The 22,100-nt window shown below is 37.3% G+C and overlaps 1 protein-coding gene across 1 annotated transcript in view; it reads left to right on the top strand.

Annotated features, from left to right (window-relative positions):
* WDR70 (WD repeat domain 70) overlaps positions 1-18,733 on the top strand; it is a 141,296-nt gene extending 122,563 nt beyond the window's left edge. The window contains exons 14-18 of the mRNA XM_074932299.1: positions 5,211-5,311; positions 6,777-6,856; positions 8,827-8,943; positions 9,329-9,491; positions 17,396-18,733. Of these exons, the coding sequence (XP_074788400.1) occupies positions 5,211-5,311; positions 6,777-6,856; positions 8,827-8,943; positions 9,329-9,491; positions 17,396-17,480 (546 nt within the window). The 3' untranslated portion in view covers positions 17,481-18,733. The remainder of the gene's footprint in view (positions 1-5,210; positions 5,312-6,776; positions 6,857-8,826; positions 8,944-9,328; positions 9,492-17,395) is intronic.
* Positions 18,734-22,100: the final 3,367 nt, after the last annotated feature.

Raw genomic sequence — 22,100 nt, 5'->3', positions numbered from 1 at the left:
TTGCTTGCTGAGAAATCTGCTTCAGTTATTCTTCACTTTGCCTGTTAAACACAGGAGTATATTTCTAGGCCAGAATAAATGTCCCATTCTGTGTTACAGTAAATTATGTTTCAGGCTTCAGTTTTTCATTTAGAGGTACTGCTGTTAAATCTTGTCTTAGCACTGTTTTGTGTGTAGTACCAGCAGAGCCATGCGTGTAGTTACCTAGTGAGCTAGTCCAGATGGAGAATAACCTATCAGAAAACCTATCTGGTGTAGTTTACTGTTTACCTGCAGCAACAGCTCTACTTACATGATACAAATTGAAACACAGAGGTAAGAACAGACTGTTAGGTGTCAGGCTGCTTATGAACCACCCCAGAACTGGCCATCATCTGTAACTGCACGTGTCTCAGAAGAAATGCAGGTGGAATAGCATACTAGGGAATAGTTATATCATCACTTTTGCCTGCCACCTTTCTACGTATTTATGAGTTTTATGGTTTAAGATTACCACATATTATTAAGCTTTTAAGTTATTATAGGCAAAACTTTCTAAAACTGGATATACTATTTAAAAGAACTGCAAGTCCAAAGTGAGTATAGTGCTTAGCTTAAAAATAAAGTTAAAATTATCTAATGTTTGGGTAATTCATATTTTCAATTTAAAAAAATATTATAGCAACTTCAAAAAAAGGCATGGATGGTTTCAAGATCAGTAATATGTTCCTACTACTATTAGGCGGTTGTTTAAGGAGATAAACATTTTCATCTACATTGAAAAAAAAGTCTTTAAAATTGTGTAGATAATTGACTTTCAGTTCAGGTCAATATTACAAGACTATCTTAACTGTAAGTAATTACAAAGGCCTACTATCAAAAATACCCACTGAATCTATTCTAACCTCTTTCACAGTGACAATGAAGAAGCTACATTTGGAGTGTTTCTGTTAAAATTTTTAATATTTTCCCTGCCTGACCTCACAAAAATATTTTCACAATCTTTTCCCAGTATTTCGCAATGCAGACTACTGTGTTTGTATATGCAGTAGACATTGCCAGAGACTTTTCAGATTGATTTCCTTTGAAGAACTTAATGCTTGTTACAACAGCAAAAGTATCAAACAGCTTTTAAATCGTTACTAGTACTTGTCTTTTGTGAGTGCTGTATTTTCAGATCTTGCTGTCACAAAGCTGGCCACATCAGTTCCATGGATAAAATTATTTTCAGGTTTTTTATGACTGTCTTCTAGGTCTTCATTCTACAAAGATATACTGTTCAAAGCACCAGCCATTACAGAAATTTTTTTTCAAATGTTGAAGATGTTTATGTGATGATACATTCTGCATTTTATCATTCCTATTTATTATAATAAGACTTTTTTTTCTGTTTGCAAAGCTGAGATATGACCTGGAATTTTTTGTATTTCAGAATCTATATTGATTTGTCTTGTTTCAACTTTAAATATTATAAGAAACAGGTTAAGTCTTTCTGTGTTGAATTCTTGAATCTAGAATTAGTTAACTGAAGTTTGTTGGTGTTGTTCTGGTGTTTGTATTTTCTGAATCTTGAAGCTGTCATCCACAGGATTTCCTTACAACCAAACTTATGATTAGTGAAGTGCTTTCTGCTAGATTTCCATAAAGCAATCTAATTCTCTGCTCTAAGCAATGTTAGGCAATCTAATTCCCTGCTCTCTTACTTCTCTTACTAAGCATGAAAACACCTTTATAGGTGTTTATATTGCAGTTTGCACTTAACTGCTGAGTTTATTGCTTCCAGCCTGATCTCCTGTCTCAGAGACAATTGCAACTAAAGTACCACCTTGTTTGTGTTGTGTTCCATTGCAGAGCGCAACCTTAAAATGAGACAAGTTATTCTTATAAAGAGATTGTGGAATGGTAAATCTCCTTTCCATCTCAGAAAAACAGAAAGTGGCAGCAAGAAGCCCATGGGCATTTGCATGAGGCAAAGGAGTGTTACCAGCAGGTCGAAGGAGGCCATGATTCCCCTCTACAGCTGGTGAGACACATTTGTAGTGCCAGTTCCAGTTCTGAGCTCCCAGCACAAGAGAGATATAAATTTATTAGAGTGAGTCCAGTGAAGGACTGCAAAAGTGGTGAAAGGCTTGGAGTATCTGGCACAGAAGGAAATGCTAAGAGAGCTAGGATCACACAGCCTGGAGAAGAGGAGGCTCATGGGGGGCCTTATGTATAAATACTTGAAGGGGAACAGAAGGGTGAAGCAGATACAGGACAGAAGGCAATAGGCACAAAACAAATTAAAGGAAATTCTACTTAAATGTAAGAAAGTGGTGTGGGGGTTGTTTTGTTTAGTGATGTTTTGGGGTTTTTTATGGTGGGGGTGATCATACATTGTGACAGGCTGGCCAGAATGGCTGTCGAGTCTCTGTCCTTGGAAGTATTCAAAACCAAACTGGACAATATTTTGAGCTACGTGTAGTAGCTGACCATCCTTGGAGCAAGGGGCTTGAGTTAGGTGATCTCCAGAGCTGTCTTCCAACTGAAACCATTCTATAATTGTGTAGAATTCAATATCAGAAGGTGGGTTTCTACCTCTGTGCACAGGTAGGCCAAGCCAGGAAAACACTCCTTTTCCTCCTATTAATGCACTTACTTGCTTGGGGAGCTGGAAGGTAGGACCTTCTTTGAGCTGAAATTTGAGCTGAAATTTTAGCATTTCCAGTGATAAATATGTCTACCTGAGTTATTCAAAGTGTAAACGATAGGAAGCTTGGAGACATTGAAGGATAAATGCTCTTTAAGAATTATTTTTGTATGATAAAGGTTTTCTCCCTCACTCCCAATGTTAAGACCTAGTCTATGATGATCCCTTTGTTGTATAGATGCTTAGAATATTTACTTATTTTAGATTGTATGATTGGGAGAAATGATTAGGATTTAGTTCAGTAATTTGGTCTTTTTAAAGTATTCCCTATTTCTAAAATAATCTGAAAATCTGCATCAGTAGTTGTTATTATTTCTTATAAAGTAGGTTTATATGCCAGTAGATTAATAAAATTACTTACGTGTTCAGAACTTGTATTTGTTTAGTTTTTTTAAAATTATCTTCTGGGGACGTTTTACAGTTTCAGAAGATTTATAGGGCTTCATTTAATGGCAGTTTCTTTTGCCTGCTCTGGAACACGTGCCATTGTGGTTTTAAGTGTGCTCTGCATGTTTGACAAGTTAGAAACTTAGCAATTCCCATCAGTGTTGAGCCACACTGTCTCAGGCTTTGTTTTTCTTGGCTGGTATCCAGTACCATGCTATAAAATACATTTACTTGACAGTAGAAAGTGGAGAACCACATTAACTACAAAGTTTATAAAGGCTGGCTAAACACATGCAATAAATATTAATAAAAGGCCACCCACCTTTAACCTTCCATACTTATTACTAACTTTGTGTGTTTTAAGAGTTATTGTAGCATTTTGAGCATTACATAACAGTATGTAAGAATCTCTTATTTAAATCAAACAACTTATTAGCAACCCTGTATTGGTTATTTTGGTTGCTAGGGGCAGGGATCATGGGCATAATGCATTATCAGAATTCTACATTGTACTTCAGAGTTACCTGTAAAAAGATAGTTCTTGAGTTGTCTCATAATAAACAAGCCAGGTTTCTTTGTACCTGTAAGCAAATGTGAAGGTATAACGTTGTATGTATATTTATGTAGGAGGATGTTTTACAGAGGAACCTTGTAAAGAATGGTGAGTTGATTCATGTAACTCATCTCACTCAATTTTTCTTCCTAAACAAGAACACAGAGCAGAAAAACAGCTCAGAAGAATCATCCATCATCTTGCAGTAAAATGAACTGCTGATTCATGATGGCTGAATGGGCTTCAGAATTTTTTCAGTATTTTTTCTTATGGGACTCATAACATTCAAAATAATTGGATCTGGACCAAACCAGAAATAGTATGGAACATGAAATGGGAAGTGATTCAGGAGTCACTAGAGCTGATACATAACCATTCCTTTCCAGAATAGATGGTTGTCATCTCCCAAGTTATAGGGCTGTATTACACCCCTAACTATATTTTAGCTTTGCTGTATTTCTCTTGTTAAGACATTAGTGGTTCCCATTTTGTGAATTCCATGTGCTGTACTATGTAAATAAAAAGAAAATACATATATAGATACTTTAATAATAAATGGATCAAAGTGGTTGAATATTGAATTATTAATTCACTTTGAGAAGAATCTATTCCTGCCTTTTTTGAAAGGAAAAGTAGTAAGCTTAGGGGAAAAAAAGGGCTAGTAAAATGAACATTGTTCAGTGAAATATTGACAGGATGATGCATCCTGCTAGGTCTGGGTACATTTATTACATAGGTAACACAAACACTGTTGAGACCTGTTTTCAGTTTTATCCCTTTAAAGATTTACTATCTCTCCAAAATAGATGTTTTTTTCTCCCAGTTAGTCAGACACATGTGCAGGTTTTGTGTGTTAAGATGTGTTGTCCTTCAGCAGATTGTCCCCACTTCTTTGGCTCTCTCGAGTCAGAAGCTTGAGTCTTACAGAGCTTCTGTGCTGGCCTGCTGAATCAGACTGAATACAGTAATCACATGGAGATTCAAAGTCACAGGGAGAGCTACACTGTGTGTATAAAACAATACTCTTAATGTCTGAAAGTTAGATTCTATGCTGACCAGAAGGATGATAGAACTGTGAGACATTGGCTTCAAATACCAAGTGGTTCTGGGTGTTCTAGGGAAGAAAGAACTAAGAGTGAAAATCATCTACACTTCTGGTTTTGCAGTCAGTCAGTGAAAGGTCAGCACTGTGTGAGAAGGGAAAACCAGATAAATTAAAGAACAGGGTGAAAGAATTAAAAATTAAGAATGCAAAAGTCATTAAGGCCTGCGTTGCTGTATGTGAAGCACTTCATTGTTCTGGGTCAAATCCCCCTTTAACTTTCCATTTCCATTATGCCAACGAAGACCTGGAGCGGTTAGCCTGTGAAAACCACTGGTTATCACACTGCCACCAACTTGTACTTCCTTCTTTGCCTGTTTCCATGTATTATCACTTCTTTTACACTGTATTGTGTTCTGGAGAGGAACTTTCATTCATTATTCACATACTTGTTTATGTGCTTAAGCTTGTAACTTGGGTCCACTATTTGACAATATGTATATTAATTCTAAGGCCTAGATGAATTACCAACTACCTATCAATATGTTGCTTTATTCCAGAGTGTTGTGCGTTGTCTTTGGCATCCCAAGCTGAATCAGATCATGGTTGGTACAGGAAATGGTTTGGCCAAAGTGTACTATGATCCTGTCAAAAGCCAGAGGTATGTAATTGTGACTAATGATTAAGAACACTTTTTTTTTCTCAACTTTAGCCTGATTTTGTTATTCTGTCATTATACTAAGAAATGAGAAAGCCTGGTTTAGTAACATTTGTTTTGCAGGTTTTTACTTATTTAGTAACAGTAGAAAGAAAAAAAATACAAACAAACTAGTTCGATTCTGAAAAGTGGCTCATTTTCCTCTGGGCTTTTCATGGTGCAGTATGCTGGCTGTTCTACCTGAATTTACAAACACTTTCATTTTTAATTGCATGAAATCTGCCTTTCATCTGATCTCCTGGAAGTTGCTGATGTGGTCTTATTGAAAGGATATTTCTTGTATTTAGTTACATTGTCTGATGTCCTTTTTTTTTGCTGAAGTAAAAATCTTGTTTAGAAGCATTAACAAACTTCAGTGTCTGTGAAGTAATACCCGAAGACCCAGTTTGAGAGGGTGCAAACCAAGGAAGCACATTTCCATCTTTCTACTGCTGGCCTTCTCCTCCACCCCCTACCTATCATATGTGAATTTTGCCTCTACATCTAATGAAAAGGTGGTAGTGACTCATCAGAAGGTGATTTTGTTAACCTGAAATGAAAAGAAGAGGACTTAATTCATCTATAAATACTTCCTTTGCAGTTAATTTGCTTTTAGTATCTGGACTGGCTGGAGAACTGGGATATGCTTCCTTCCTGTCAGCAGGGAGGAAATGTACACTTCATCTACAATGAGTAGTATGAATAAGATGTTCTTCCCCTATATGCACTTGTATTTGTTTCACTGCCATCCAGAAAAACATACTGTGTTACAGTTCACAGTTTCTGGATACTTACTGTGACCTAGACACTTGGATGCGAAGATAAACTCTGGTCTGCAAGATCACCAGAAATAAATGTTATTTTTCTGGTCTTTGTGAATTTAGAGAAGAAGAGAGTTGGTCTTCATTGTTTGGACCCATCTCCAGAGGGTAGCCTATGTCTCCTAGGCACAGACCACAAGAGCACTAGCTCAGTTTTGTGTCCAGTTTCTTTCCTGGTACTTATCACGAGGAAGAAAATACCACCAGTTTAAACTTGTTGCAGCCAGGCTTATGCAGTCTTCTGTGCTGCAGTGTTACAGGCAACTCTGGTTAGATAACTGCCACCTCTGCTGCTTAGGAAGAGTTCTAGGAGCAAATAATTGCCCATGTTTGGAGAGGACCACTTTCAATGTGCTTGCTACAAGTACTGTGGACAAATGAAGTGTGAAATGAATCTTCCACCCTTATTTCTGCATGTTATATAAACTGCTCTACAACAGAAACACTGATCTCTCCACCCTACTTCACATGTGCATGGACAGACAAAGATACACATATTCATGAATATTTACAGTGCTATATAATTTTGTTGAGACTGTGTCTTGAGTAAAAAATGGTTTCTGTTTGGTATAAATAGATCAATTGAACTGCTGTACGTTTCCTCCTAGGGGAGCAAAATTATGTGTGGTCAAAACAAAACGAAAAGAGAGACAAGCAGAGACTCTTACACAGGATTACATTATAACACGTAAGGAATTTAAACGTATCTTTATAGCAGCACTCTTAGCACTTTCCCAGGTCTGAAAATATTTGCAGATCATTTAGCTTTGTATTTTTTCCTCTGAAAAGTAGCACTCTTTCATTAAGTGTTGTTCATTGGAATGAGATGTTAGTGCTTCATACACATTTTTTTGTAGACTTTCACAATTAGAAAGGTATGTATTCTGTATGCTCTGTGAGGTTGTTAATAGGGGTTGGTTTCTAGGTTCTGATGCACTTGAAATCCTGAAATGGCAACTGCCTAAAAAAACCCCAAGCACAACAACACCACCACCACCCCCCAAAAAAAAAAAACCACAAAAAACCCCAACCAACCAAACAAAAAAAACACCTCAAAAATCTGGAGCTTTCTTAAATCTTCTGTTTTGCATAACTAAATTGGTGAGTGTAGATGTTTAGGAAAAAAAAAATTATAAATGCCATTCAAAGATTTAGATCCCAATTATGCAAAGTTTTGGAATTCTATCACTGAGTTTTAGCTCTTTAACTGTTTCTTCCACATCGTTTTGAAACTAAATAAGGATACTTCCATATCAAGGAATGCAGAAAAATGTTATAAGGATTTGCTTTGCAAATTTTAAAGTTTGTTGCATATTTTGGAAACTTTCCAGAGGTTAGATGTCTGTCTTTTAAGTTTATGGGTAGAACTGGAGAGAACTGAAGATCTCAGAAGGCCTTCTGCAAAATGAACTGCCTCCTTTTTCCTCTTTCTCCTCTTTTTTTTTTCCCCTCTTCCCCTCTTCCCCCTCCCCTTCGGATTTGTAGCTGCCCTTTAATCTCAGGATTGGCTGTAATAGCTATTTAAAATGCAGGAATGTTATTCTGAGGGATTAGGTGTTACTTTTTAGAACACAGGAATACCCAGTTTGGGTTTCTCTTAGCCAACCTTGACTCCACAAATGGCAAAAGCTTGGATCTGTGCATTTGTCCCCTCAGATGCTCTATTCAAATCGATCAAGCTTAGTGCTTGCCAGCAAACTGTCCCAGGCAATATGCAAAAATAAAACCTAAACATTTATTTCCAAAGATCTACTGCTGTGCCACCTGGTTGGGACTTCACTCAGGCTAATAAATTTAGCAGGCTTCCAGAAATAAGATGAAGAATCAAACTGCTGGGTCCCTGGATGCTGCCTTCCATTTTTTATTCAATATAGAGCCAGTGCCCCCAGATTTAAGATTTGTTTGGCTGGGTTTTATCTTTGTGGAGTCTTTTGACCGCAACACAATTTTCCACATTTTCAGAAACAGCAATAATCAGCATACCTGAATGTAAGAGCTAAACTCACCACAAGAAAACCATGTCCCTTAACATGGTGTTTCTTTGTTGCTGACAAATTTGTCTGAGCAGACCAAAACCATTACTGTGACTGAAGATAACAGGTTTATGAGGAAATAGAAGTTTTAAATCATGAGAATTAGCCAGATTGACTCTGTTACATGTATTCTTCCAACCTTGATTCATAATTTAAGAAGGAACATGATTGTGACTTCGTATGCAGAAACACTATGTTCTGGATCATTGAGGGGATTCTGCCTCTCTCTGTTTCAGATCGAAGAATGCATCTAGGGTTTTGTCATGCTATTAGAGTATTAGAAAGCTGTAGCAACATGGAAAATTAAGAAAAGAGCAGGGGGTTGGTCACAGTGCTAATGTTGAGAACTGAATGAGAGGACTAAATTAAATATGCATAAACTGTGCAAACAGTATTGCAGATTAAAGGCTCCTGCCTGAAGGAACCCTGAAAATCTGGCTGCTTTCAGCAGAAAGCAGCTCTCTAAAACACACCTCAGTAAACCACTGCTTGGATACAGAAGAACTGGGAGGCTGCTTCTGCCACCTTTTCCATTTCAAGAAAGAATCCCAGTCTTTGTAATTAAAACCTTAAAAAGAATATGGAATTTCTAACATTGTTTTTTCCCCAAACTGTGACCCTTCAGCCCACGCGCTTCCGATGTTCCGTGAGCCTCGGCAGCGAAGCACCAGGAAACAGCTGGAGAAGGATAGGCTGGACCCCATGAAGTCTCACAAACCTGAACCTCCAGTAGCAGGACCAGGTAACCTATACATAATCATTTCAGACTGTCATATGCCAAACGGACCATCATACTTGGGTTCTACACTCGTTGAGATTTGCATTCCAACTGGTTTGGGTGGTGACTCTACTATGTATGTATGGACAGTGTCCAGCACTGTAAGACGTTGGTCTTTGATTGGAGTGCTTGCCTGGAATAAATTAATAATCACAGTGACTTACTCCAAGTTATATAATCAGTAAAACACTTATGTGAATGCAGCTCTAAATTAAGACTGTTCCTGTAGTATTAAATAACTTCTTTGTGTCAGATCGCAGTTACAGACACAATACAACATTTCGTTGTTTATTTCTTAAATATTTTTCTCTAAAATACTGGGGTTTTTTGTTGGGTTTTTTTGCCACAGGTCGTGGTGGGCGTGTTGGAACTCATGGAGGTACCTTGTCATCATACATAGTCAAGAATATTGCACTGGATAAGACAGATGATAGCAACCCTCGAGAGGCTATTTTACGTCATGCAAAGGAAGCGGAGGAGAATCCATACTGGGTTGCTCCAGCATATGCTAAGTAAGGAAACAATGAAAAATACAAGTAATATTTCTGGAGGCTAGTGGGAGTTTGGTAAAAATAGAAGACACACATTTTTAATGCTATACTTTGCCTTTTCTGGATTTCTGCCACAAATATGTAAACTAAGAATAGCCCATACTCTTCTATGAAGAGAAGTTTCCAGGAGGTTAAATTGTTGAAATTTGACGTTGCCATTTTAAAAATGTACCTGTCATGCTAGAAAATTATTTTAAAGCTTTCTAAGTTGGTTAGAATGTAGAATATTCTGCAAATCAATGCCTGAATTTGCAATATACCTTTTAATAAGTTACTGTTCCATTGATAGACTGGGAAGATAAATTTTCCAATATGCCCTGTGGTTCTGACTCAGTTTCAGGTTAAACCTTCAAAATATTCACTTGATTTTAAGACAGTATATTTTAGAAGATTTCTCAGATGGTGCAAATTTTTATTTGAATTTTCCTACATAAAGACTTGAGCACTTGCTTGAATTAACTTGGTATTAAGGGTATAACAATACTAAAAATTGCTCTGATAAAATCTCCTACCAAAAATTCAACTTAACAAAATAAGTTTTCAGTTGTTGTTACATAAATTACAGAGCCTCATCAAGATTATGGTCGTAAAATCTTGGTAATCCTACAGATGGTAATTTACTCAGTTTGAATTCTGTGTATGAGTGTAGTATTTGCATATATGTGTTACAGTGAAAATTTTCCAATATGCTTCTAGAATGCTTTTTTACTAAAGATTTTTTTTCTAAAAATAGATACAATTCAAACCATTAAATGAATACATTCACAGTAGTACTAAAATAAATGCATTTCATAGCAATGAACAGAAACTACCACTCTAAAACTTACTAAAATTTTCACAGTTTTTTGTTACCATTGATGGTTTTGTTTCAAAATAATTTATCTAGTATAAGTAGTATTTTCAAAATGCATAAGGAAGAGGTTTTGAAGAGATGAAATAGTCTGCCAGTAACAAACTATTTTTTTTGTTTGCAGCCCCGTGTTTTATCTCCTAGGTTTACCTTCGTTAGTACTTTACTGACTGTACTTTCTTTATTAGCGTTTAGCTCTTTAGTGAAACAATCTCCACCTCTTTCCAGAAAACCAAAATATATTAAGAATCGTAGCTGCTTCTAGTGGTGACACTTGTTTTCTGACTTGACCCACATGTTCACAAAAGATAACTGAATAGCTGTTTCAAAGCATCTTGAGAAGGTCAATGACCCAGCCTGGCTTTGACTGGGTAGTTAATAAGTATAGCATACTGGTAATTCATGAGTATGGCGTTTGGTGTTGTACATCAAATCAGTGCATTATACAGGATCACCCTTGATACCAAAGAAGGAATATTTGAAATTCTGATTCTGTAACAGTTGTAATGAATATACTAAATACTGATTTTTCATTGTTCGGGAGTTTATATTTGTCAGAGGTGAAGTTTACTTCGAATGCAGGCACCTGGTTTTATTTCAGATATGCAACTATCCATTCTCAAAAGTAAATGCAATCATTCCATCATTCCACATTCCACATTCTATCAGGTAGATAGATACCTCAGTATATTTTTGGCTCAGTAACTTCATTGATTGTATATTAAATTTCATCCTTGACACCTACAATGTAGTAGACTTGAAAGTTTTAAGACATAGCTGTATTACAGCAGGCTTACTGTGTCAGGTGGGCAGATCTTATTACAGTTTCTTCGTAAAGATGTAGCTGCAGGGGAAGAAGAGAGCTGGCTGAGAAGTGGGGAGGATGCAAGTCCAGACTGCTATTAACTTACACACCAGACGGTGATATGTATGTGGGGAGTTGGACTGCAGCCAGCAGCATGCTGCCTTGATGGTTTTGTCAGCTGGTAGTACTCATGCCACTGAAACTGCCGTTATCCTTGCTTTAAAAGCTTGTCTTTCAGACGTACTCTATGCAAAGAGTATTATTATTATTGTTGTTGTTATTATTTAAGACATTGGGATGCAAAAACTTTATAATTGTGTTATGTTCTTTATTTTCAGAAATGAAGGTCTGTATTAACAGCTGCGGACCAGTGGCAGTCATAGGTTTTGTTAGCTGCTTGCCTGCAGACAGATAATGTAGAAAGCTGGGTTAATTATATCCTATATCTGACTTTACAGGACATGCATGTTTACCCTGTACATGAAGCATCTTACAGATGTACTTATGGATGCATATTTAATAAAATATGCAAAGTACACATAATATTGGATTGTAAGAGTGTCTCTGGTGGCCCTGGTAAAATCAGGAGCTCATAATAATGAGCCGTATACATACCTAGGGAAACTGGTTCTTTAGCTATAGCATAAGATATACTATAGAGTTACAAAAGGTGATATTCTGATACATACTTAAAATTACATACTGTCTTGACACCTAGAAAACATACATCCAGTATGTTTAATTTTTTTAAATAGTGTTTATTCTTTTTACTACTTTATTTCTCTGCTGTCAGTTCTTCCACATTTCTTGTGCTGAGTTTTCACTTAATATGGTATAAAACTATACACTTAATATATATCTTGTTTGACAAGGATTTTGTTGTCTAACAGGGTGATTATTCACTTACAGATTTTCATTCTCCTTCTTAAGAAAAAGTCTAAGAAAACTACAGTTACTTAATTTTCTTCAGTGATGTTTTTAAAATAATTTTAGAGTGAGAAGACTAGGAAATGCTCTTTTTCTCATTGAGTAGAGTTTTCATAACTCTGTGATGACTGGATTCTGATCCATACTGATATGGTCATTCTAAATCAGATAACTGACTTCATACTTTTTTAATTGTAGTTTCACTTCAATCATTTTTGTTAGAATACCTGCAACATGACTTTTGCTGTTAGTTTATACATTATATGTAAAAATATTTCCTTCTTGTTGGAGTTAAAGGTGACTAATTTAGTCTTGAAGCCAAATAGTCATTTGCATTATTTATCAGTTGAAAATTTTTTCAAGCTTGTTATCATTAGCCTGACCTTTCTGTTTCTCCTAAAATTTGAGCCAGAAAAGGAGGAGAAAGTACATAAGAGGTGAAAAGATCAGTGAAAAAAACAGATGTTGCTAAAAAGGATACTGGGGATGATAAGATGTACATGCTGAATTCAGGGGATGACATGTCACAGAAGCTCAGTGTGAATAAAGTATCAAAAAATGTGATCAATACAGTAGAAAAATCTTAACGAACAAGGAAAGAAAAGATCTTGAGATTTTTCAGGAAAAAGCTTGTTGGAGACCTTGTCAACAGCCATTCCAGTGGAGTGAAGGCAAAAGCAGGACAGATTGAAGATTTCAAGTAAAGAACTACAGGAAAGGAACTTGAGGCATCAGTTGTAAATGTTTGAAAATTACATTCTTTGTGAGCTGTTTGTTTTAACACAGCTGTACAGAGATACTATAATGACTTCATGTCCCTCTGAAGAATCAGCAGGAATTACTAAGCTTTGTAGTTGAGGACCTAATCAGGCCCACATGTAACTCTCTTCTCTCCCAGAAGAAAAGATGAGGGTGAAATTTTCCTCCCTACCGAGATAAACCAGAGTTCTTAAAAAGCACCTTTCAGTTCAGTGATGTTGCCCCTGTTTTGCTGCTTATCACAGGCAAAACACAGTGACTTGAAGCCTGCAGCTGTGCTGTATCACAGAACTTTTTTTCAGTGGTGGTACCAGTGTGTGAAGTGGCTCAGATGTCTTCAGTTGAAGAAGAAGGACTGAGCAGAATCTTTTGTAACAGTGGTTTTATTGTCACATGTTGCTATTTTTAAGCTAAATCTTCTTTTTGGAAATAGGCAATTTGGAGAGGGAAGCCCCTGAGATTCAGAGAAGAGTCAGACTGGTTGGTGTGGTAAGGAATACAAAGGAGCCTGATGGTGAAAACCTTTACTTTTCAGTCTGGAAATAGCCTTTATTACATTACTCTGGTTTCCAGGCATGCTTGAAAGTCTTTTTTATTTTGTTTCAGTGCAATATAAACACAAATTTCAAAAGTTATTGCAACATGAGTCAGATGCTGTGATATGCAATTGTTATCTCCAGCTGGTTTAGCTGTAGCGGTATTTTTTTAGCTGCTAGTCTGTGAACCTCACATATCCATGAGCTTCTTTTATTGGATCCCTGAAAGGTAATTAAGAAAAACAACCCATAACCAGAGGGATTATGGTGGCTCTAAAGCAGTCTGCATGGCCTCCGGAAATTTTTTAGGGGGTCTGCATATCTAAATATGTTGAAAACCACTGAAATAGAGAAGCATGCAGTGTGAATAAATCATGTTAGTTTGTTTTCTGGTTTTTGTTTGCAGCCTGTTAGTGTAACCCACAGTAAGAATGCATTTGTGAGAGTATGAGATAGTAGTTTCAGCTCACAGTCAGTCATGAGGAAGCAGAGGATCATAGAATAATTTAGGTAGGAAGGGACCTTTGGAGGTTGTCTAGTCCAACCTCCTGCTTAAAGCATGTTCACTTAGATCAGGTTGCTCAGGTCCAATAATTAGATTCATGTTGTTCAGGAACTTGCCTAGTCACATTTGAATATCCTCAAGGATGGAGATTCCACAACACTTCTGGGCAGCCTGTTCCAGCAGTCTGGTTGGCAGGAATGGTATGCCCTTGTTAAATCCATGCTGGCTGTTCCCTGTCACCTTCTTGTCTGCCATGTGCCTAGAAATGCCTTCTATAGGGATTTGATCCATAGCTTTCCCAGGGACTGAGGTTAGGTATACAACCCTGTAGTTCCCCCAGTCCTCCATTTACCCTTCATATGGATGATGATGTTTGCCTTTTCTAGTCATCAAGAACCTCTTCCAGGCACCATGACCTCTGAAAGATTTGAGTGGCCTTGCAATGGCACTGGCCAGCACCCTCAGTACCTTTGGGTCCATCTCATCTGATCTCATGGATTTGTGTATGTCCAATGAGCTACATATCTCCCTGTCTCTGTCTTCCTCTTCTGTTGGTAATGTCTTCCTCCCTCCCAAAGACTCTGCTGGTAGTGTAGGGGTCCTTAGAGACCTGAGGACAGACCTTCTCAGGGAAAACAGGAAATAAAAGTATCAAATACCTTGACCTTTTCTGTACCCTACGTTAGTGGGTTACCTGCCCCATTGAGCACATTTTCCTTCGCATTCCTTTGGTTGTCAGTGTAGCTGTAGAAGCCCTTACTGTTTTTGTTGCTTTTCACATTTCTTTCCAGTTTCAACTCCAGCTGAGCTTTGGCTTTCCTGACTCCGTTTCTACATGTTCACGTAATACTTCTGTTCCTTTTGGCTAAGGCTCTCCCTGCTTCCTGTCTGTGTTCTTCCTTTTTGGGGTTTATCTCTGTCAGGAGATCCCTGTGCATCCATAGTAGGATTCTGTTAGGCTTCACTTTCTGCTCATGGGATGGAATGTGTTTTGAGGAGATTGTCTTCAAAGATCAACCAGCTCTCCTGGGTCCCTTTGCCGTCCATGACAGTCTCCCATGGGACCTGCCAAGCAGATCCCTAGCAAACTGAAATCAACCCCAAAAGTCAAGGATAAATAAAATCGAGAAAGTTTGTGGAGAAGGATAATACAGTTTTCCACATGTATTATTTAGCCCTCAGAAAGAAAAATATTTTGAAGTAGCAAACCTGTTTTGATTTTTTTTAATAAATATTAATCACGCAGCAAACTCCTACTACACTAGCATTCTCTAATGCAGTTAAGCAAAACAATTTGTGTTTAAATTAAATGATCACTGTTGATAATGCTATAACAGGAACAGTGTTTTCTATGCTTATGTCTTTAAAATGGTCAGGCATATGAATCACCCGAGGTGCCCCAGTTACTGCTGTGTAGCTTGCGGAGGTGGAACAGTTTACATTTCAGCTGAGCTGAGGCTACAGCCATTTCATGGTAATTTTAAAAACCAAGATAGCAAGCAGACTTGATTTCCTCTGTATGTTTTTGCTTTAGCTGGTTACTGCTAGATTATGATAGTTTCTTTTATTGTCTCCCCCCACCCCCAGCTTTACTGGACTCAGTAGCGTACTTCCATTAGCTGTCTGTAACTTTGTGCCATTCCTATCCTGGAAAACAGGTTCTGCTGCTTGTTTCACAAATTCTTCTTGGTTGGATGTTTCTAACCACAATTATGACAGTTGCAGGTTTTGTGGTCACAAATGCCAGGTTTACACTAGATTTCATTGCACTTTATTAACAAGCATCTCAGTACTAACCTAATGTGATCCTATGTGGCACCTAGATGTCTTCCATCTATTGTGATAAAAGGAAGGTATGCTGTTAAAATGGGCTAAATAAACTTCCATCAGTATGTTTTGAAAAAAGAGAAGGTTCCAAAAATTCCACTTCTTCAACAGCTAACAAAATCCAGTATTTTGACCAATAAAGCCTTCAGTCCTGGTGTCCATTTTGGATTGAATGGTGATTTTTTTTTTTAATTTTTTTTTTCCAATCCTCCTTTAGTGATTGGGTGAGTAGAGTTTATGTAACTATTTTCAAATTAAATTTTTAAAGCGGAAATTTTTTTTTAATCTTAGCTCCTTGTTCCACGGAGAACAGAATGACTCATCTAATTTCCAGTAGTGTAGGTCCTCATCTGGGTACTAGATCTGCTTAGATGTAATGAGACGCACAGCCTGCATTCAAGACCATGTGCCAGTAGAGTCCTGCAGTAGGACCATCTCTGGAACATCTTCATATACTCCTTATCTCCATGGCAAATTTGGAGGGTGGAGGAGCAGGCGGGTGCTAGAAAGATCCTATAGCTAAGGGAAGTTGTCTTTGACTAGTTTTGGTGACTTAAAAGCTATTTTGTGCCACATATTTAACAAGTGAACAATCCTGCTCTTTAAAAGCTGATGGCTTGCTACTACTTTTCAAAGTCAGTGTCAACACTGAATTATGCCTATTGTGTTAGGTAAGGCAGACACAATTTTGTTAAGGTTTACACATTTTGTAGAGTTTGCCAAGTAACAGTTGTTATAATAATAGTGCTTCACATCAGACTTCTGTAAAAATGTTAGTTAATATGTTATTGAGATGATTACTGCCTTGGCTGCATTTTATACTTTGTTTTGTCTGTTGTAATCAGAAGTTGAGCACAGCCAGCGTCAGAAACCTGGTAGTTTCAAGCTCCACAGTGATTGTGCTGAGAATTAGGTTGGAAAAGGGGACCATGCAGTGATTAAAGTGTAAAACAGGGGAACTGAATGTACAAACAGTTTATTGAAATGCTACTTGATACTGTGTTCGTTTAAAAAGTAATCAATAATTATTTTTATAAAGTTTAAGTGTTATTTAAAATACAAGTAAACAGTGGAGGAATAGATACTATCAAGCTTGACTGCAGGATACACTCTGTTCTCATATGAAGATCGTGAGGTTTTTAATGTTATGGTAGCACTGGATAAAGTCTCTGGAGGAGAGGCTGGTTTTTTTATGCATAGGCTAATCTAGAAACCTGGCTTAGCTGTTCTGTTTTTGCTTACTGGCTGCTGTCATACTACAGTGTAACAAAATGGAGGTTTCTTTTTTTAAAATCATGGAATGAGAAGACTTGTGGCCCCATTTTTCTAGCATTGTATTAAATTGATTTGTTCTTCCCTTCTATCTTAATTTTATTCATGGAATACACAGATAATGATTGCAAGCTGATGAGGAAATAAGACTTGCAAAAGATGTGTGTTTGTTATGCTTGTTCTTTGCTTGAGAGCTTCAAGTTTCTTCAGTTCTTAGAAGGTTAGTTGATAGGTTTGTATTGAAAATGAAAAATTGTCAAGTCTAGGATGCTCCTTTTTTACATATGGAAAGGGATGTCATGTGTGTCTAATGCGTGTCTAATATAGTTTCCGATTAAAAAATTGTTGTCTGACCATGACTTTGATCTTTTTAATGTTTTCTAGAACACAGCCCAAAACAGTTTTTGCAGAAGTGGAACCAGAAGATGATGAAACAGACAAGCCAGAGTGGAAAAAACGTAAAATTTAAAAAAATTGTTTTAAAGGGTAATTTTAGAGCATTTGAAATAAAAGTGCATCATTTATTTCTTTATTTTTGGTAGTGAATCAAAATCTGAAAGCAAAAATTACTCCAGTTTGTAGAACTTATTGCCGTGTTTTATGGAGGCATACCAAAGCAGCTTCACACAGATGATAAATGAGAACAAACTTTAATTTGTAACCAAATCCAAACATCTGAAACCAAAAAGATGATGGAGCTGACCAAAACAATGCTCCAGTGACATTTAACAAACTATAGGTTTGGTGTACCACTTGGGGAAGTTATTATTACACAATGACACAGAAGAATGATGGCCCATAAGAATGATGACTCCAAGGGTAGTATCCAAAGGGTACCCAGAAGATCGTCTTCAAGGTCTTTTCCAGCCTAGATGTCTGTGTAATCGCTCACCCAAGGGGGCGAGGGCTTATTCAAGGATACCCAGAAGAAGTATTCAACGTATTCAACTCACCAAGAGGGGAGGGGAGGGAAGTTTTGTTGGGTGGTATCCCAATCCCAAGGGGAGGGCTTCTGATCACAGACCTGTTGCTCTGAGAAGAACCACTCGAAGCGGGTTTCGTAGCCTGTTCAAATCTGAGCTGTGGTGATATATGGTCAGCGTTGTAGAAAATTCTCTCAACCAGGGCATTTTGCTGGCTGAGGGCCTTGTCTGTTGACCAGGGGTCCCACCTCCCTTTTCCTGCTGTGGGGAGTGGGGGAGATGGTGTGTGCTGGTGTGCACCCGTCCAGGGTGTGTTACAGGGCACATACATGACAGCAACCACAGTGTGCTGGCGGAGGCGCGAGGGTAAGGGCACTGTGTTAAAAGCCGTAGCCCCTGCTGGGGCGTGGTGCTCCTGACACACAGTGTAAAAAGGGATTGTTGTGTTACACTGGATTGTAATCCCACATCTGAATTTTGTAATAAGGAATTAATTATATTGTCCAAAAACAGCGCGCTCTGTCCATTTTTAGCTTTGTGTTTTAAGTGAAAAATAATTAATTATAAATACAACTCCAGTGAATTAATTATATTGCCAAATTTTCAATTACTGCCGACTTTACAAATGCTTTGTCATGAGTGTTCAATGATTTTAAGTACATAAATAAAATAATACAGTTTCTGAGCCTCCTTTTTATTTTTTTCTAGTTAAGATTTCACAAATTGCCCCCTTTGTTACAAGTATAACAAAGTTCACACTTTGTGTGAATTTTAGAAAACTTGTCTATTCTTTTTGAATGGTGTTCCTGTTAAGTATATGTAGTATCTCACAGTATTGTATTCATAAGTGTTAGGATAGAGCAGAGCTGTGTATTTATTATCAGATCTTTGTATCTTGTGACTTTGTTGTATGCCCAAATTATATATATTCTGCCTCACACTGTCTGAGGACTGATACTATCTTTTATAAAGTTGTGGCTTAAATATTGACAGTTTTCATTGTTTAACACAAAATTGCAATTCTTAATGTCATAAAGCGAAGGACAGATTTAAAACTAATGTCCTTTAGGGAAGGAGAACACAACCTAGGTTAGTTCTAGGCATTTATATTGTGATTATAATAATACACAATATGCTAAGTATTGTGATTATAATAATATATAATATAGCAGGAAATCTGCATTTCCACTAAGAGTAGAGAGTAATAGACATCCTAAACAATCAAGCTTTCTTAATTATGAATAGATTCTGAAGGCATGTTTTAAGGCTATATTTAGCAAAGCACTTAATCACCTTCCTAACCTCAAGTGTGTGGTCCTGATAGTCAGCAGAGCTTAGATTTTATTTTTTTTTTAAGCACTGTTCTGCATCACTATTTTATCATATGATTTCCTTCTCCAAGCTTATTTATCTTTTTCAGTTAATCATTTTTATACTTTAGGGAAAAGTAAGCCTGGCTTCAGAACGTGTAGTGAGCATTGCTGTAACATTACCACAACAAAATATTTTCACTGCTTTCACTCAGTGTAGTCTTTTAGTGTTGTCTTTGTCCCTTGTAAAAATATTTTAGTACATACTTATGTAGAATAGCAAATCAATGCTTAATTTACATTTGCATCTGTAATATGTAGAATGAAGGAATGTAGAATGTGGACAGTAAGAGGAGGAGAAAAAGTACCAGATGAAGAACAGTGCTTGTTAACAAGACCTGCTAAACACCTCCCTATGCAATGTCCATTAAATGGCATTGTTTCATTTAAGGCTATTTTTTATCATCTTTTCATTCAAAATACAAAATAAAGTATTTTCAAATAAATTTCTCTAAAACCTTGAATAAGATTTTTAAAGGATTAGTATGACCTTGGTTTTAGGCTGACTATTAACAGTTTATCATTTCTGTTGTTAGTTTTTCACTGAGGCAGTGTGGTTTAGGGAGCAGAGCTGCAGGGAAAGGCAGATGGAAGAATGCTACAGCTGTTCTCTGAGCTTGAGGGGAGCTTCTCCTTTTATGTTATTTATTCATATCAGCTGGATGGTTTCCTAATTCTTGAAAGAATGGGTTCTGTAAGTGAACCCTACAAAATAAGAGTTCGTCATTGTTACTTACAGTGATTAATTGTCTTGAATGACAGTTTGAGCAGCCTAGAATTTAAAACACTGCCTATGCAGATATGTATTAAAAAGATTTAAAACCTACTTAAATTGTACTTACATTTTAAGTCTTGGCTTGGTTTGTCTGCCATAGTCCTTACACTGGAATTTTAGGCATGTTCACCAACAAGGCAAGTCTTAATGCATTTTTTAATCCTGAACAGCTCAGTGTAAGAGTTAATCCAGTCAGGAAGGAGATACGAACAGTCTGCTTGACCATACTTGGGACAGCAAACTCTGACTCAACCTTTTGAATTGTCTAGGGAAAAATCTTAACGTTGAAACTATTAACATGACTAAATATTTGGTATGAAAGATAGAACTCTACTTGCAAACTGGAATATTGTATTATTTTTTATTAACCTAATTTTCTCTTAAATTTCATGAAACACCTAGGTTTTAGTAATCACCAAGTTGTAATCTTCGTCCTCCATGTGTCCTTATTTGGTGTTAATGTGGCCAGAGTCCAGATGGGCTTTTGTTTCCATATTTCTGAAGCAAGGTGGATGAAGACTTGTTTACAGAGGTGCCACAATCATCACCAGCACTTTATTATGGAGAATGGCTGCCATGATGTTTTCTCCAAACCTGGATTTTTCTCTCCGTGTTCTGTGAAGCTTCTAGATGTTTTGTTATAGCAATTTATGGTCTTTTGTCCTTTGTGCTAATGACTAAGTTAAGACCAGCTGTTAAGTACTACATGCTTATCCATAGGACCAAGGCTTCTCCTGCCAGATCATTGTAGTCCACTAGTTGTCCTGGTTTCCCATTTCTTCTTTATGTTGCTGCCGTTGGTATAGAGGTCTTCATTTAATTCTGTAGTCCTTTGTGTTGTTCTATCCTTACTCCTTTGTCCTATCTTATTTTTTAAGTCTTCTGTAACAGGTGAGAAAATTGCTAAGGCTGTCTTTGAGTCCTGGCACTTTTCCTCTGGCTGTTTGCAGCTGCTTCATGATTATTTTAAGTTCCTCTCTGGTCTACCTCCTATGACCTATCATGTACTGAAGATGATCCTTTTGCCTCTGTTTTTTGTGATTGATAGAAGAACTATGAATTCATACCCAAGGGCCTCCAGTCATTGGCTTCTTGCTTATAATTAAATGCCTAGTTTGATGTCCTCACACCTGCCTTTTTTCTCTTGGGCTATAGAAAAATACCTATTATGGGAAGAGAAGCCATGAATCTTTATCCTATCAGTTCAATCTCTGCTGGACCTTGAGGAGTGTTTTTCAAGGAGTGGCACTGCTGAGCCAAAGTGCTATCCTCTTGGTTCTATCTTTATCCATTGATAAAATGGATAAAGACTTCCAATGCCTTTGGGGGTGGCCAGCATGAGACATTTGTAGCTCACACCCTCCTTTAACACCGAATCATTTGAATTTTGATGTGGTCTGTTAGTCACAATAGTATTACAAAATCCCTCTTCTGTTTCCTTCTCATGGTAAATGTCCTTCTAGCCTGCTTCTCAGCAGTGGGAACTTCCTGAAAGCCCTACAGTTACCCTTATTAAAAATCAGCAGGCTTGTTCTGACTTTACCATGTGTGGGCCAAGATTTTGGTAGGTTCTGTCCCTTGTTGATCCCTGAGCTCTTCTTAACTGCTGAACTGTTATCATGCATACATGTAAATAAAGAGTTTGATAGCTGGCTAGCAGAGATGTCTTTATGCTTGCCTGGCATTGAAGCATAGATACATCCTACTACATCACTTCTTAAATCTGCTAGGATTTCTGGCTAATCCCATTTTAAAACAATTTTGTATACAATATGCACTTCATCTGTCCTCTGGGACTCCAGCATCTAATTGCTTCACTGCAGTCTGGATACCTCTGAAACACAAGATATTTCTCTGTAGCATATCATCCTTGTTGAAATTTGCTTTGATTATCAAAGCTTCCTATCTTACATGCAAATGTGTTGGAGCATGCTGACAGTCTCCCACTTGGCAGCGCTGTCTTATACTCAGATCAGCTTGTTGGAATCTCCATAACCTATGTGTTGCTTGTGTGCCTTGGC

Source organism: Athene noctua, chromosome Z (genome assembly GCF_965140245.1).
Source record: "Athene noctua chromosome Z, bAthNoc1.hap1.1, whole genome shotgun sequence".
Lineage (NCBI taxonomy): Eukaryota > Metazoa > Chordata > Aves > Strigiformes > Strigidae > Athene > Athene noctua.
This window is presented reverse-complemented; position numbering and strand designations above follow the sequence as displayed.